The sequence below is a fragment of the Podarcis filfolensis genome (genome assembly GCF_964270895.1).
Source record: "Podarcis filfolensis genome assembly, chromosome: 2".
Classification (NCBI taxonomy): domain Eukaryota; kingdom Metazoa; phylum Chordata; class Lepidosauria; order Squamata; family Lacertidae; genus Podarcis; species Podarcis filfolensis.
The window spans coordinates 9,921,886-9,937,224 of NC_139605.1; the positions used below are offsets into that span (position 1 = coordinate 9,921,886).

A 15,339-nucleotide genomic window follows, 5' to 3' on the forward strand; every position below is an offset into this window, starting at 1 on the left:
TTCAAGGCAATCCACTTCCCCGAGGGCAGAGCTGTGTCAGTCCAGCCAGTCCAGGAACCTCTCTCTCTCTTTAATTTTTATTTATGCTTTTCAAATTTATACATTTCATTAATTTTACAATCATTTTAATTAACATTTCCCAATTTGACTTCCTTCCCCCTCATTCTGCGGCTCCATAACTTTATTTTTAATATCTTCTGCATATCCAAATTCACTTAATTTCCTCCTTTAAAAACAAACTACTTTAAATATATACTCTCATATATTTCATTCTTTTATAAAAAGCTTGTTGCCTTGATTTTTTATTCTCCTGGTTAGTTTCGCCATTTCTGCATATTCCATAAGTTTTTGTATCCATTCTTCTTTCGCTGGGATTACTTCTTTCCATTTTGGGGCAAGTAACATTCTTGCTGCTGTGGTAGCATACATGAATAAGTTTATTTACTGTTTAGGTTGTTTTTACCCTATAATTCCCAAGAGAAAAGCTTCTGGTTTTCCCCCAAAGTTATTTTAAACATCTTTTTCAATTCATTATATATCATTTCCCAGTAAGCTTTAACCTTACTTACTACAAGACCACCACATATGATAAAAAGGAACTTCTTTCTCTTTACACTTCCACAGTCCAGGAACCTCTCTCACAGTAGCCAGCAGGGCATCTCTCTGAAGCCCACAGGTTTTCTCTTCTAGACCAGGCAGAGATCCATGTTGCTTTCCCTCAGATCTCATAGTGAGTGACACAAGGAGAGCCAGCGCAACTCAAGCACCAAAGGCAACCTTCGGAGCAATGGAAAGGAAATGGGGGAGGAGAGAAACAGCGTCCAAAATCGAAACTATTTTGCAAAAAAAAAAAAAAACAGAAAAGGGGAAACATCACTTCCTCTCATTTGCAACGAATTCATGGTGGATGCCATTGCTCTGCAGTCCAAGGTCAGTACATTTCTAGATTAAATTGTGGGAAATGGCTGCATCCAACTTAACATGTTGGGAGGGGGCCCACTCTGAATCACACTGGCCAGGACCAGACCCCAGGAAGCCCCTCCTCATTTCCTGCCTTGGGTTGGGAGGAGATCAGCAGCCTCTCCTGTTCACTGAGAGGCCGCTGCAGAGGAGGCACTGGGATGGGGGGCTGCCGAGGAGGTACCAGATGCGACCTCCAAGGATGTACCGCAATCATGCATTACTTGGAGGCCAGATTTGCTGCCCTGTGGATCCTGCCACCTAATATAGATCTATTAACAGAGACTTTCTGTCTCATTTTTCCTTACTGACAAAGAGAAGCTTTCACCAAAGCTGGGCTTTGTAAAATTTGACGATGTGCTTTGAAAAAGAGAAAAAGGGAAGCATGAAGTGTGTTTGCATTCTCACCCACCCTGTCAGACATGCAGCTGAAAGGGCAGAGAGGAAATTGGTGTTACATTTGCAGGACGCACCATCCTGCAGGGTGACTGTTGGCGTTTATGGCGTGAAGTCTGCCATAAACAGATTTGCCTGGCACACTTCCGACCAGATTTTGAGCAGAGGTGAAATACAGTTTGCAGCTAAGCGTGAGGCAATCGTACCTGAGTCTGGATTGATGAGCAACACACAGTTGTCTAAGCAGATTGCTTTATTGCCTGTCATTTTGCTTAATGGTTGCTATTTACAGAGACTGCTGTGGATCCCCACAGTGGAAGATCCGCTTGCATCCTCTCAGCAGGTCAAAACCAAAACTCTCTCTTACTAGCACTCACATAAAGCGCTGCAAACATCCATGACTTTGCTGTCTGATCTTTGCACCTGTGTGAACAATCCAGCTTCCCAGCCAGAGTGTCATCTTGCATGAAGAAACTCAGGAAGACAGTTTTCTGAAAATGAATGGCCCCAACAGTGACGGAAATCAAGCTCATCCAGGAGCAGAGTGTAAACTCTAGTTGTGGTTACATCTGTAACATAAAATAACCTGTGTCCCCTCAGAAATAAAGTTCGTGGGAACAGGAAGAAGTGACCAGGAGGAAGCAAAAACTTCAGAACCTCTTGTTCACCAACCCAGATCCCTGTTCACAAGAGACGGCTAGTTGAGGGGTGAGTATTTTACAACTGGACCCCAGTCTCTGTTTGAAGCAAAGGGCAAGGCTAGACAGGATGCTAAAAATGTCTCATGCTAGGAAATACTGGTCAGGGTTGGTAAAATGTTCGCTGGGACCAACCCTTTCCTTTCCTTCTCCAGCAGTCTTGATGAAAATCACTTCCTCCACAGATGCTCCCAGCCCCCTGGCAGTTTTCTGAGAGGCTTGACTGGTGCCTATATTGTTAGTTTCTGTTTGTGCCACTGTGCAGTGCTTTGGAGTCACAAGACTTGTTTTGTATTCCAGAGATCCCAGGCTGGGATGTGACGTTACTGGTTTCCTGTTCCTTTGTTTTTCAGTTGCTCTCTGCTTTCACAGTGAGTTTAGAGTGCCAGCATCGTGCACTTTGCTTGAGACCGTATAGGGACGTTTTCAGAAAACAAACAAATCCGACATATATTTGTGCCATTTTAGTGTCAAGCAAAGGGTGGTCTTGGGCTACACCCCTTCTCTGATGTACGTATGATGTTTCTGGGGGTGGTCTTGAGCTACAGGGAGGGCAATTTCAGATTCTATATAAGGGCTTTCACACCTTTGTCCTGGGTCCTCCTCCTCTCTCCTGCGTGTGTGGGGAGCACCCTGTTGCAACAGCTTTAATAAAGATCAGGCTTATAGCTGTTTTGCTTTTGTATATCTTGGTCTGGTCTCTGTTCATTTCCCGGCCAGTTTGAGCCTTAAAGGTGCGCTTTCTCCGAAGGTCCAGTCTTCCTTTAGTAGCTGAACCCCTTGAAGGGACCTCTCAATATTCTTATTTCAGCCACAGTGAGCGGGAAATCTTTATTGCCCAGTGGTTTTTGCAGGTTTCTGCCCTGCTCAAACTGCTTCTCTTTACTTTGTCATATTACAGCTTCCCTTTCTATCAACAAAGCCGCAAACTCTTCACCCACTATGGCCTCAGCATCACCATCTGTGGACATGGACCAGGACGCCTTGTGTCCCATCTGCAAGGACTACCTCACAGATCCAGTGACTTTGGACTGTGGACACAACTATTGTCAGGGCTGCGTCACCAATTATTGCAAGATAAGGGAAGAACAAGCTATGGGGCACTTGGAGTGTCCCATCTGCAGAGCCCAAATGCAGAGAGGGAGTTTCCGCCCCAATTGGCAGCTGGCAAGTATAGTAGAAAAAATTAAACTCCTGCAGTTAAATAAAGGGGGAAAGGATATGTGTGTGAAACACAAGAAGTACCTTGAACTGTTCTGCAAAGAAGAAGAAAAATTGGTTTGTGTGTCTTGTGAACGATCCCCAGAACACAAATCGCACACTGTGGTACTTGAGGAAGAGGCTGCCCAGGAATACAAGGTAGGAAGTTATCTTGACACTTAGTAATGCAATCCTTTCAATTTTTTGTGAAATATTGCAATGTGGCTGGAAAGCAATTCCCGTGGCAATTAGATATGTTATTGTGTACGGTTAAACAGCCTGGAAACACACAGAACAACTGTAAGTTTTAAGGAGAACCCCACCACCAATAAAATATAAAATGTGGTAAATTATTAAAATCCTTAGATCCACTTTGTGCTGGTCTCGGAGGAGGCGGATCCAACATGGCGACGAAGGTAGTTACTAAGTAATTTCGCTTACCCTTATCAAAGTTTTAAGTGGTTTTAAGCGGCTTTTATCCTCCCTTGTTTTTATCCGAGAGTTTTAATGATCTGCTGGCTGTGCTGGCTGTCTTTTAATATTTCTCCACTTGTGCTATCTTTGTTTTTATTTGGGCTGCTCCGACGCCCCGGACTCGCCGCCACGGCTGCCGCCGCCTCCCTAATTGGGAGAGATAAGTGAAAGGTTCTCCTGGGCATAAATCCTCTGCCCTGTCGACCAGCTCTTTCCTTTAAGCTTTTAGCTTACTGCATAGTGCAAAGTGAAGTTTGCCCGACTGCTGGAACTGGGCTGCCTCAACAATCCTAGGAACAAGGAAGAGGGGAAGGAAGAGGCTTGAACTGGCTGCCTTACTGTGAGTAATTTTATGGCACCACTCTCCTGGAAGTGGTAGTATTCTTGTGAGGAAGACTAAAGGATTTAAGGAGCTCCCCAGCACAGTGCCCACGACGGTTCCCCTGCAAAATTGATTTATGGGCCATGGAAAACGCCCAAGAGACTCTGACGAGGCATTATCCTCTCCGAGGCCTAAGCAATCAAGGAAGGGTTCACCTAAAGGAGGGAGAGGCCCCGAGGAATGTACTTACTCAATAGCAATTCAAAATCGTTTCGATCCTCTAACTGCCCTTGAAACAACATCAAAAGATGAGGCCCCTGAGACGCTACAAATTGGAAACGCTAATGGTAACACAAATGGGGATGGTCCCTATCCGAAGGAGGTGTTGGTAGCCGAATCTGCGGACTGCACAGGATGCGAGCAACTCCATCTAATAATTAGAACTCTAAATTGTATATTTAAGAGGATTGATGGCCTATCCTCTCAGCTGCATAGCCTTCAGCAAAAACTGGATGACCAGCCGGTACAGACAGCCCGAGATGGGGCAGTAGATGTTCCATTGTGCCAGCAGAAAGCTCCACCAAACACTGATCGTATGAAGAACTGCAAATACAATCTCAACCCCTCACTGAATCGCCAATCCCTGACTCTACATCCAAGGAAGATTTCCCTAACCTTCCGGGAAAGGGACCCAAGTTGGGCAACACTACAAGGGGCTAAAGAGCACCTCAGATGGCTTCTAAAACTCGAGACATCACAAATAGATCTTTGTGCCGTGCTTCCCTTAGTCCGCCAGAACAGATATCAGAGAATGATGCTGGCTTTCCACTCTGCAAAAATCCCCTCTCTTATTATTAAGCAAAAAGTGTTCTTGAATAGTCTTGGCCTTTTTCCAACGAGAGTTTTTATGGATTCCATAATTAGACCCCTCCTATCGGAGGGATTAATCAAGGAGACGGTACAACCTTCCCGTCCTGAACCACAAAAGAGGGCTGAGCTGTGCACCCCATGTTTGGGCCAGTCCCATAGTACCTCCACTCCTACAACTAAACACTACAATTGTGCCAGTAACTCTTTGACACCCCAGGAGGAAAGAGAGCTTATCGCCTCCTTTGGAGAGTTACCAGCGATGGAACAACAAGAAATTATAAATAGGCTGGACTTACTTAAACTTCAGCTCCTAAGTATCGCCTGCAACAGAGTTCCTACGAATAATACTCACTCTAATTTAGCGGTGCCATGCCCCATGGAGGTGGAAACAACAATTCCCCAATACCCAGCATATAAGGTGCCTTCTGCATTGGATGGGAAGGTCTCATTGCTGGAGGCAGACTCCTCTCCTCCCCTTCATGCTGGTAACTCATCCCTGCTTCTAATAGACTTATCTGTCCCCTCCGTGATTAACCGATCAAAGAATGGAACTCAGGATAACACTCCCCTGGATAAATCGTTGTCCCTTCACCCCTCCATGCCGGACTTGGAATCAACATACATCGAAGACCATCCACGACCCGAGACGGTAATGGCCACTCCAAGTCAGGCTTCTCCACCAAAAATCCAAAAATTACGTGAGGAAGACACTACAGTGTCGAGAGTCACCACAGAGTGGATTGAAGACCCAGCAGGACATATAAATCAAATGATCACAAGTGTATCGGTTAGATCCCCAAAGAGGACGGCTCCAGCAGACTTGGTAGGAGCCTCTTCAGAGCCTAGTTGGGCCCGACAGCTAAAAACGCCAAATAGTATCTCTACTCACCAGGATGTTAACTCTCTTCTGCCCCCCAAAAATTCTGGCCCTCGCGATTTGATCGTGCCACAACCGGCTCACACTAGAGCAAAAGAGTCATCACAACCGGCGCGCACCAGAGCAAAAGACTCACCACACCAGGACGACAACTTTCAGCAAAGGAAAATAACGGACTTCTTAAAGGGAGCGACTTTGCCATATAAGAGCCCCCCACAAGAATTTAAATGACGGTTAGCCGGACAACCCAGAAAACCACCAATATCGATCCTTTGTTGGAACATCGCTGGCTGGCGAAGGAAAAAATGTGACCCAGAATTCCAGTCGTATATCAACTCGTTTCATATCATTCTATTGCAAGAAACTTGGGAGGAGGGTGAAATTGTCATAAACGGATTTGACCTACTATCCCTTCCAGCTTGCCCCTCCCAGAAAGGAGGACGGCCGAAAGGTGGTCTAGTAATTGGTATCTCACTGAAGCTGCATTTCAAATTTTCATTAGTTTCGACTGCCCCCCCTTATGCTTTATCCGGGTTGATGTCGGGGGGGAAAGTATCACTGTTAATCTCCAATGTCTATCTCCCGCCAGGGAGTTCGTCCCTTGAACTGCATGATAGATGGGAAATATTAGAAGATCATCTAGTATCATGCCGAGTCAAATATTCCAATAGCCAATCCTTAATTGGTGGTGACTTTAACGCACGTATAGCAGCAAATTGGGTCGATTTAACTAAAGCTAAATGGTGGACTGCTCCATGCCTCGACAATTATGATTTGAGACATGCCTTAGGGAGAGCCTCAAAAGACTCTAAAGTAAACGAGGCTGGAGTACTTCTTTACCAAATGGCTATTCGCCTAAACCTAGTACCCCTGAATGGTTGCTGCCCTCCTGATATACCGGGGGAGTATACCCACCTAGGTATAAAATCAAACAGTGTACTAGATTACCTTTTAGTCTCGAGTAACCTGATTTCGAAAGCTCTCTCTTTTAAGATTGGCAATATCCAGCTCAGTGACCACCTTCCACTTGCTGCTATGTTTGACCTAGACTGGCATGGGGTTGAGCACAGTCACCCAACTCAATTAGATACTAACGCCGAAAACCCAGTAGAGGGTATTAATACGGCATTACGAGTGAAGGGTATAAAGTGGTCTGTAACGCAGGCTCAAAAATATTCCGAATTTTTTCAGCAGGAGATCATACAAACCTATTCAGCCCTTGGCATAACCTCATATGAACACGATCAAACTATTAATCTATTTGCCAATCTGTTGAAGGACCTTACGTCATTCTTTACTGTCCCAACCCACCAGGCAAATTGGGCCCACTTTAAGACAGGTGCACTGTGGTTTAACCGTAATTGTAAACAAGCCAAACAACATCTTTGTGCTATTTATAATGATTACAAATCCTCAGGGGCGACTACGCTTCCCAAGGAGTACTATCAGGCAAAATCAGCTTACAAATATGTGCAAAAAAAGGCCAAACAGGAATGGCAACTGAACCGCTGGCAAGCACTTATAGCTGCCTCAAGTACCCGTAATTCCCGAAAATTCTGGCTGTTGGTTAACAGAAAATCTAAAAGATACCCCTTAACAGTTATTCCGGCCCCAGTTTGGGAATCCTTTCTAAGGAACTATTTTGCTGTACCAGACCTTAATATTAATACAATCGATAGATTTGATGAGCAGCTCCCTCTTTGGCCACCCACTGACCCGGAAGAAATCCACGGACTCATTTCTAATCTTAAAATCGGAAAAGCCCCCGGTCCTGACCTAGTCCCGGCGGAAGCTATAAAACTTCATGCAGACTGGTGGGCGAAAATCCTGGCCGCTACGTTTGATGCCGTAAATAACAGTGGGAAGGTACCAAGAATATGGAAGGAGGCGATTATTGTTCCAATTCATAAAAAGGGCTCGACAGATGATCCGGGAAATTACAGGAATATCAGTTTATTGTCATTAATTGGGAAAATATATGCACGGTTCTTGTTAACTAAGCTTACTAAGTGGGCCGAAGAGAACAACCTGATTGGGCCAGAACAGGCTGGTTTTAGACCGAATCAGTCAGCGGTTGATCATGTCTTAGTTTTATACCACCTTGCCCGGAAATATTCCTCCCCAAATAGAGGCCAACTTTGTGCGGCCTTTATTGATTTAAAGGCCGCTTTTGACAGCATCCCCAGAGGATTACTTTGGGGAAAATTAGCCCGATGGGGAATAGACAAAAGACTTTTGTGGCTAATAACTAAATTGCACGACGGATCGGCCGCCAGGGTGAGAATCACTCCGGCCGGCGACCTCTCAAATTCAGTAACTATCAATAGAGGTGTTCGTCAAGGATGTATCCTTGCTCCGACCCTTTTTAATCTATTTATAAGTGATATGAGGGTGCCTCTGATAGATTCTCAAGAAACGATCCACGCCCCCCGGCTTGCCCAATATCGTTGCCCCCTTCTACTCTACGCAGACGATGCAGTGATCCTTTCCTTCTCAAGAGTCGGCCTTAGGAGGGCATTAAAAATTTTCGATGTTTACTGCAAATCAAATTTTCTTACAATTAACCATGCTAAGTCCAAAGTCCTAATTTTCTCCAAGAGTCGAAAAACCTATAATTGGAGAATAGACGGAAAAGCTATTGACCAAGTCTTTAAATTTCAGTACTTGGGAGTCCTTCTCCAACACAACATGGGCTGGAAGGTCCATCTTGCATATGTATTAAACAGAGCAAAAGCCCTTTCCTTTGCGCTACTGCGTTTTTTCTTTTCAGATGGGGCTTTCCATATTCCATCAATGTTAAAAGTTTTCAAGGCAAAGGTGATTGCAACAATAGCATATGCAATCCCAATATGGGGGCCCTTTGTTAATCTAACCCATTTGGAGGTAATCCAAAACCAGCTTCTAAGAAGGTTGCTAAAATTACCCAGGTGTGTAAGCAATACTGCTATACGTCTGGAACTAAATGTTACATCTCTAGAAACCACATTATGGAAATGCATCCTTTGTTACTGGTTGGCATTATGGCATAAACTTCCAAATCTCCTCTTGATACAGTGTCTCTGGAGAGATGACTTCCCTAGCCCCTGGGCAAAAATACTACATGGGAAACTTGTGTCCCTAGGACTATCTCCATCTGAACTATTAAAATTGGATTTAATTTCTGCCAAGAGAATTATAACTCACAAATTAGAGGAGATGGATTTACAATTTAATATTGCGACAGGTGGTGGCACCTGTTCGCCGATAAACCTTGGCTTAACACCACCTACGAAACTTCCATCTTATTTAACTACCTTATCTGTGGTGACGCACAGGTATGCCTTTATAAAGGCTAGATTCAATGTTTTCCCATCAAACGTGTTGGGTAACAGACTCTCCAAAGGACAGATCTCACTCCTCTGTGACTGTAAAAGTGGATCTATAGAATCGTTATACCATATAATCTTCTGTTGTCCATTACATTCGGCTTCACGGTCCAAGTTTCTGGCCCCATATTTATCGAGAATAGCTGATAGACCTCAGGAAGCCCAAATAATATACTTATTAAACGACGAAGATACAAGTAGATCCCTTGCAGTCGCTAGATACCTGATTAATGTTTTATTTCAAAAGAGGAGAAATGGATCTCTGTATGACTCTGACAGCTTAGCTAAACTTAAGTACCATCAATAAGTGCCAGAACTAAGACGCATACCCCCCAAAATCTGATGGATTTGAATTGCAGTTTACATAGAGGGAGCTTATTGTGTATAGTGTTTACTTAACTGAAGTAAAATTGGTTTTATATGGGTGTTTTAATTTTGGAACTGTTTAAATTGTATTGTTTATGGATAAATTTTGATGTATTGTTTCTGATATGGGCCAATGGCCGCAATAAATCAATCTATCTATCTATCTATCTAAAATCCTTAATCCTGAGCTAGGTTGAAGTGATGGACATGAGGCAGGAGTTGATAAAGCAGGTGAGCTGCGCACAGGTGAGCTGCATGCAAGCTGCTGGCCAGCCCTGTGGAGCCTCCTTTTATTGAGACAAATATGCAAACCAGGCAGATACATTTTGGGCTGTGACCTTTACACATCTTCCGGTCCCGAGATCGTGGGGTGGTACAGAGTTATTTTGGCACCTGTTTCCACCGCGTCATTTTCCCGTTGCACAGTGTATGACAAAGGAGGCAAAAGGTCTCAGAGACAAAGGTTACAGACAGGACACTGCAGACTACTAAGGTTAGACAGTGGCAACGATGTTCAGACAGCCGTGGCTTTGTCTGTGAGGGGGGTGTGTGCTCCGCACCCCAATGTCACGCGTGCAGGCAGGCTGAGGCTGCCTGCGGATGGGGAGTGTGCTCCCTCCGGACCCCACTCCCCACTCCGCGATCATCCCTACACTAGGTGACAATGTTTTTAAAAAAGAAAGAAAGAAAAATATGCTACTAAATAGTCGGATACCAGCCACCAGCTGGTTCCGGAGAGCAGACAGCACTCAAATTTCTTAAAAATACAAAACTATATGCTGGATGCTGATGTGTTAGTAAACAATCTCATTATGATTAGCAGTGAGGCCATTGGCATTTAATCCAGGACTTTCCAAAAGCTAACACATGCTGGATGAAACCTCCGAAACCTCAAGTTTCATATCCTTCCAGATCAAGTACCATAATATAAGGAGAGCCAGGCTGGGTCAGGTCAAAGGCCCATCTAGACCAGCATCCTCTTATCACAGTGGTCAGACAGCCAGGTAACCCTTCTGGGAAACCATTAGGTGGGACCTGAGCACAACAGCACTGCCCCCTCCTGAGGTTTCCAGTATTCAGAAGCAAATACTCTACCACACTGGAGACTCACTGCTGTATTTACTTCTGACCCTTCAAATGAAAACCTTTTCTCCACAACATAGCAGCAACTGGGGATCAGGGGTTAGATCAGGGTGAGGAGACACAGTTCTTAGTTCTCATTAAAAAGTGTGCTTTTATGTTGCTGGAGGAGACTCTTGAGAGTCCCATGGACTGCAAGAAGATCAAACCTCTCCATTCTTAAGGAAATCAGCCCTGAGTGCTCACTGGAAGGACAGATCGTGAATCTGAGGCTCCAATACTTTGGCCACCTCATGAGAAGAGAAGACTCCCTGGAAAAGACCCTGATGTTGGGAAAGATTGAGGGCACAAAGAGAACGGAACGACAGAGGACAAGATGGTTGGACAGTGTTCTCGAAGCTACCAGCATGAGTTTAACCAAACTGTGGGAGGCAGTGGAAGACAGGAGTGCCTGGCGTGCTCTGGTCCAGGGGGTCACAAAGAGTCGGACACGACAAAACAACTAAACAACAACAAGAGCCTTTGCAGATGCTACTCTCAGTCGCAATCACAACCTGAGCTTTCATTTCCTCTTTAGGGACTGATCTGCAGCCATCTGGAGATTCTGAGAAAAGAGAGAGAAACAATTCTGGCCTATCAAGCTGACACGGAAAAAGAAAGCCAAGATCTCCTTGTAAGTGTCACTAGGAGTAGTTATTATTTTTTTAAAGTCCTCATGAAAATCAATCAGCATCTTAGTGCAATTTCTGCTAACATGTTTTAAACAACTATATATAGCTTTATAAAGAGTTATATAATTATATAACTTTTTGTAGACATCTGAAGGCAGCTTTTCATGTTTGATGTGGTCTCCCCCCGCCCCCCGTATTTTTGCTGGAAGCCACACAGTGTGTCAGTCAGATGGGTGGGGTATAAGAAAATAGTAGTAGTAGTAGTATGCAATTTTGCCTAGTATACACATTTTTTGCAAAGCAATTTCCCCTAATATTATTCCTTTTTCTATGCCTTAATAAATGCATTTTAAGGCACACTTTACCTTAGTATATGCATTTCTGTAGTTATTACTTGGCTGAAGAACTGCATTTCAAAATTCAAAGAAATGTGAATTTCAAAAAATTGCTGAGTTTCTCTCTGCATGTTTTCCCCCAGAAACTGCTAATGAGGTAATTTTGCATTTGAAGCCAAGCTGAACTGAAACTCTTCCCCATGAGGCAGCTCAGATACACAGAACATAAATTAGTTGCAACATTCTGATTTGCCTTACAGATTCTAAAAGAAATGTCTTTCTAAATGTGCACTATCTTTAATCTTTAGGAAGCTCAAGTCGACCCAAGACTTTAGAGTAAACAGAGCAGTGCTGGGGATGTACAGGCTAGATCCGCCCCGCTTCTCCTCTGTTTCTAGTAATTTACTAGTCATGAAAGAAAGGTAAAGGTAAAGGACCCCTGGACAGTTAAGTCCAGTCAAAGGTGACTATGGGGTTTGGGCACTCATCTCACTTTCAGGCCGAGGGAGCCGGCGTTTGTCCACAGACAATTTTCCGGGTCATGTGGCCAGCATGAGTAAACCGCTTCTGGTGGAATGGGACACCGTGACAGAAACCAGAGCATACGAAAATGTCGTTTACCTTCCTGCCACAGTGGTACCTATTTATCTACTTGCACTGGTGTGCTTTTGAACTGTTAGGTTGGCAGGAGCTGGGACAGAACAACGGGAGCTGACCCTGTTGCACGGAACTTCTGATTGGCAATCCCAAGAGGCTTAGTAGCCAGTATGAAGTGAGGACTGTTTTATGTTCATGGAAACTCTCTGAACAACGTAGAAAGCAAATTATGCCAAGTTCAGAACTGTACCAGGAACGTCCATAGATAGAAAAAAACCTCATTGCTTCCACAAGGTGGATGGCAACAGAAATGGCAAGGGATAGGGCAGAGCTAGTGTGTTCAACCCTGCTGCCTCCCTACTGTGTTTACTTTAAAACCTGAAGAAGAGGACTTCCTTATCAACAGAGGGCTTGTCCACACTTCCACTTGTCCTGAGCCTAGAAAGCATGAGTCCAAGCAGGTTTCCCCTTGCCCCACACCTTCCCAGTGAAAACTGCTGCTTGCTGCTAAATTGAAGCAAATGTCCAGAGAAAACCCAAATTTAATAGGAAATGTGGATAAGCCCTGAGCACTGGTTTCATGTCTTTGAAAAAAGGAAGTGTCCTCCCAGTGGAATTTTCATAACTCTCCTCCTGATGTTGTAAAGACTGAGACCATATTCCAGACTCTTATTCTCTTTCTTCCTGCTTCTTGCAGAAATTAACAGAAACCGAGAGGCAGAAGATAGTGGAGAAGTTCAGAAAACTGTACCGGTTTCTTGAAGAACAAGAAGTACACCTGCTGAATCAGATTGAAGAAGTGGAGAAGGAGATTGAAGAGAGAAGAGATGAGCAGCTGGCCAGACTCTCCAGGGAACTCTCCTCTCTTAAAAAGCTCATCCAGGAGATGGAGGACAAGAGTCAGCAGGCAGCAAGTGAACTCCTGCAGGTAAGACGGCGGCATGAACAGCACAAGGCTCAACTTGGGGACGAGGCTTTCTCCAAACCTTTATGTCCCTCTTGCATCTATACAAGTAGTAAAGAGACTCAGCTGATGGAGGCAGATGCACCTCCCTAGGAAGGACCTTCCACAACTAGGGAACCAGCACTAAAAAGACCCTGTCACAGAGCAGCACCAACGGAGCATGCCAAGTACTGAGGGGAAAATGAAACTTATACCCATGAAGCTTTAACATTTTGTAATACATTCCTCGCCCCGCCCCCCTATTCAGCCAGAATCATACACATCACATTCTGTCCTTTGTGTTGCCAGGTTCAGGCTCATTTTGCTTTGCAAAGTACATCAACAGCTTTAATTAACAAAAGTAACATTCTTATTCCACGCAGATGCTTTTTTGTATCCAGTTGTAACCCATATTCTCCATTCTAGAGTCTTATCCACAGGTCTGGGGTGAGAACAGAGTAGTCCCTGGGGAACCTTTGCAATAACACAGCTCTGTCCTTTCCCTTTAATCAAACAACTTTGCAAGTGCATGCAACAAAGTTAATACAGTGGTACCTCGGTTAAGTACTTAATTCACTCTGGAGGTCCGTTCTTAACCTGAAACTGTTATTAACCTGAAGCACCACTTTAGCTAATGGGGCCTTCCGCTGCTGCCATGCTGCCGGAGCACAATTTCTGTTCTCATCCTGAAGCAATGTTCTTAACCCGAGGTAATATTTCTGGGTTAGCGGAGTCTGTAACTGGAAGCGTATGTAACCCAAGGTACCACTGTACATCTTTTTGACCTTCACGCCAAATTCAATCAATCACCTGCAGCTTTGTTGACATCTTGTCAACAAGGGTGCCCCTTCACTTTGATCCGCTTGTCCAAATTTAAGGGGAATCTGCAGCGTTAAGCAGTTGTAGATCGAGGATGTCTCATGATGGAGTCTCGGAGCCCGGAACCTTGCCTCGTCGGCCACCAAACAACGATTTCCACCCCTGTCAGCCACCAGCTTGGGCATGAAAGGGCTTCTGCACCTCTGTTACATTGTAAGGGTCAAAGGGTTCACTCCCCCCCTCCCCAACCACGAACATTTGTGTGTGCTAGGCAGACTGACACCAGAGGGCCAGAGTCCATCCATCCCAGGGCTGAAGGGGTTTCATAATGTGGCCTGTGGTGTGCAGTGAATTCCTTTCTCTTTCCCCCTCTAGGATGTGAGAAGCACCTTGCAGAGGTGAGTGGACCTGCTCATTTCCGTTAGCATCACTCCGTAAGTGTCAGGGAACTACCATCAGCTCAGAGGCGAGAGGTGGAAGGGCAGCTGGGTTACAGGGAGCCTCCAAAGATCGTGGGAAGCAGCACTTCCTCTGCGGAGGAGGGAAGCCCCGCCTCTAGTGGGGAAGAGGTGCAGGGCTCGGAGGATGCAAGAGAGAGCCAAGACACCGTGCATGAGCAAAGCGGGGGGGGAGGCAGGTCCCCCTTTACCCCCCCCCTCTGCACAGTAGGTTTACACGCAGAGAGGGGAGGCGTTGGATGGGGGTCAAGAGACTACTCTGCTGGGGAATGTTTAAGGACCCCCCACTCTCAGATTCTGCTAGTGACTGAGCAAGACATGGAATTGAGACGTTCTGCACTGTAAATGTTTTTGCACCAATAATAAGACAGTAGGACTCCACCCTCTGTATCATTTCACTGGCGCACATAGGGGCCTCTCTTTTGAACTTGTAGCACTCCTATTCTCAACCCAAGAATAAGGACCAAAACACTGCTTCCTCCCTCCCCCAGTCACACATTGCTGGAGGCTCTTGTTGGATGTTGTATTCATTGACTTGCTCTTCAAAAGCCATAAGGAAGGCAAAGTTGGATTTTGTTTTGAGCAATGGAACAAAGGCCTCAGGCAGCAGGTGCTGGAGTGAGCGGTTCCCATCTTCCTGAGCCAGCACCTCAGCAGTGGGAAGGTTTAATTCTGGTTAGCCTGGGCTGCCTGCCTGTCTCACGTCGTCACCTTCTCCCCACCTGCAATGTGTCACAACCAAGGACACTGGGAACGGCCACTGACTGAAGGAATAGGCACCTCAGAGGCATACCCTTGACCACACCAGGCATGGAGAGGGCCCATGAACTGCTCTGCTTCCATGACAGACCCTGACTACCACTGCCTTGGCATGGCAGCATTTGCCAGAGAGGGCAGGAAGCCGTTTC

General features: G+C 45.2%; 2 protein-coding genes across 3 annotated transcripts in view; both read left to right on the forward strand.

Annotated features, from left to right (window-relative positions):
- The window catches only part of LOC310756497 (tigger transposable element-derived protein 1-like), a 796,241-nt gene that overhangs the window by 603,702 nt on the left and 177,200 nt on the right, over positions 1-15,339 (forward strand). The gene's annotated exons all lie outside the window — the stretch shown is intronic.
- The window catches only part of LOC310756865 (zinc finger protein RFP-like), a 127,755-nt gene that overhangs the window by 106,811 nt on the left and 5,605 nt on the right, over positions 1-15,339 (forward strand). Inside the window, exons 1-4 of one of the 2 annotated variants that reach the window (XM_083601747.1) lie at positions 2,361-2,425; positions 2,956-3,413; positions 12,909-13,139; positions 14,349-14,371. The exons of the other annotated variant lie outside the window; for it this stretch is intronic. Of the exons in view, the coding sequence (XP_083457873.1) occupies positions 2,997-3,413; positions 12,909-13,139; positions 14,349-14,371 (671 nt within the window). The 5' untranslated portion in view covers positions 2,361-2,425; positions 2,956-2,996. Of the gene's footprint in view, positions 1-2,360; positions 2,426-2,955; positions 3,414-12,908; positions 13,140-14,348; positions 14,372-15,339 lie in introns of those variants that run through there. 2 annotated transcript variants of the gene reach the window in all.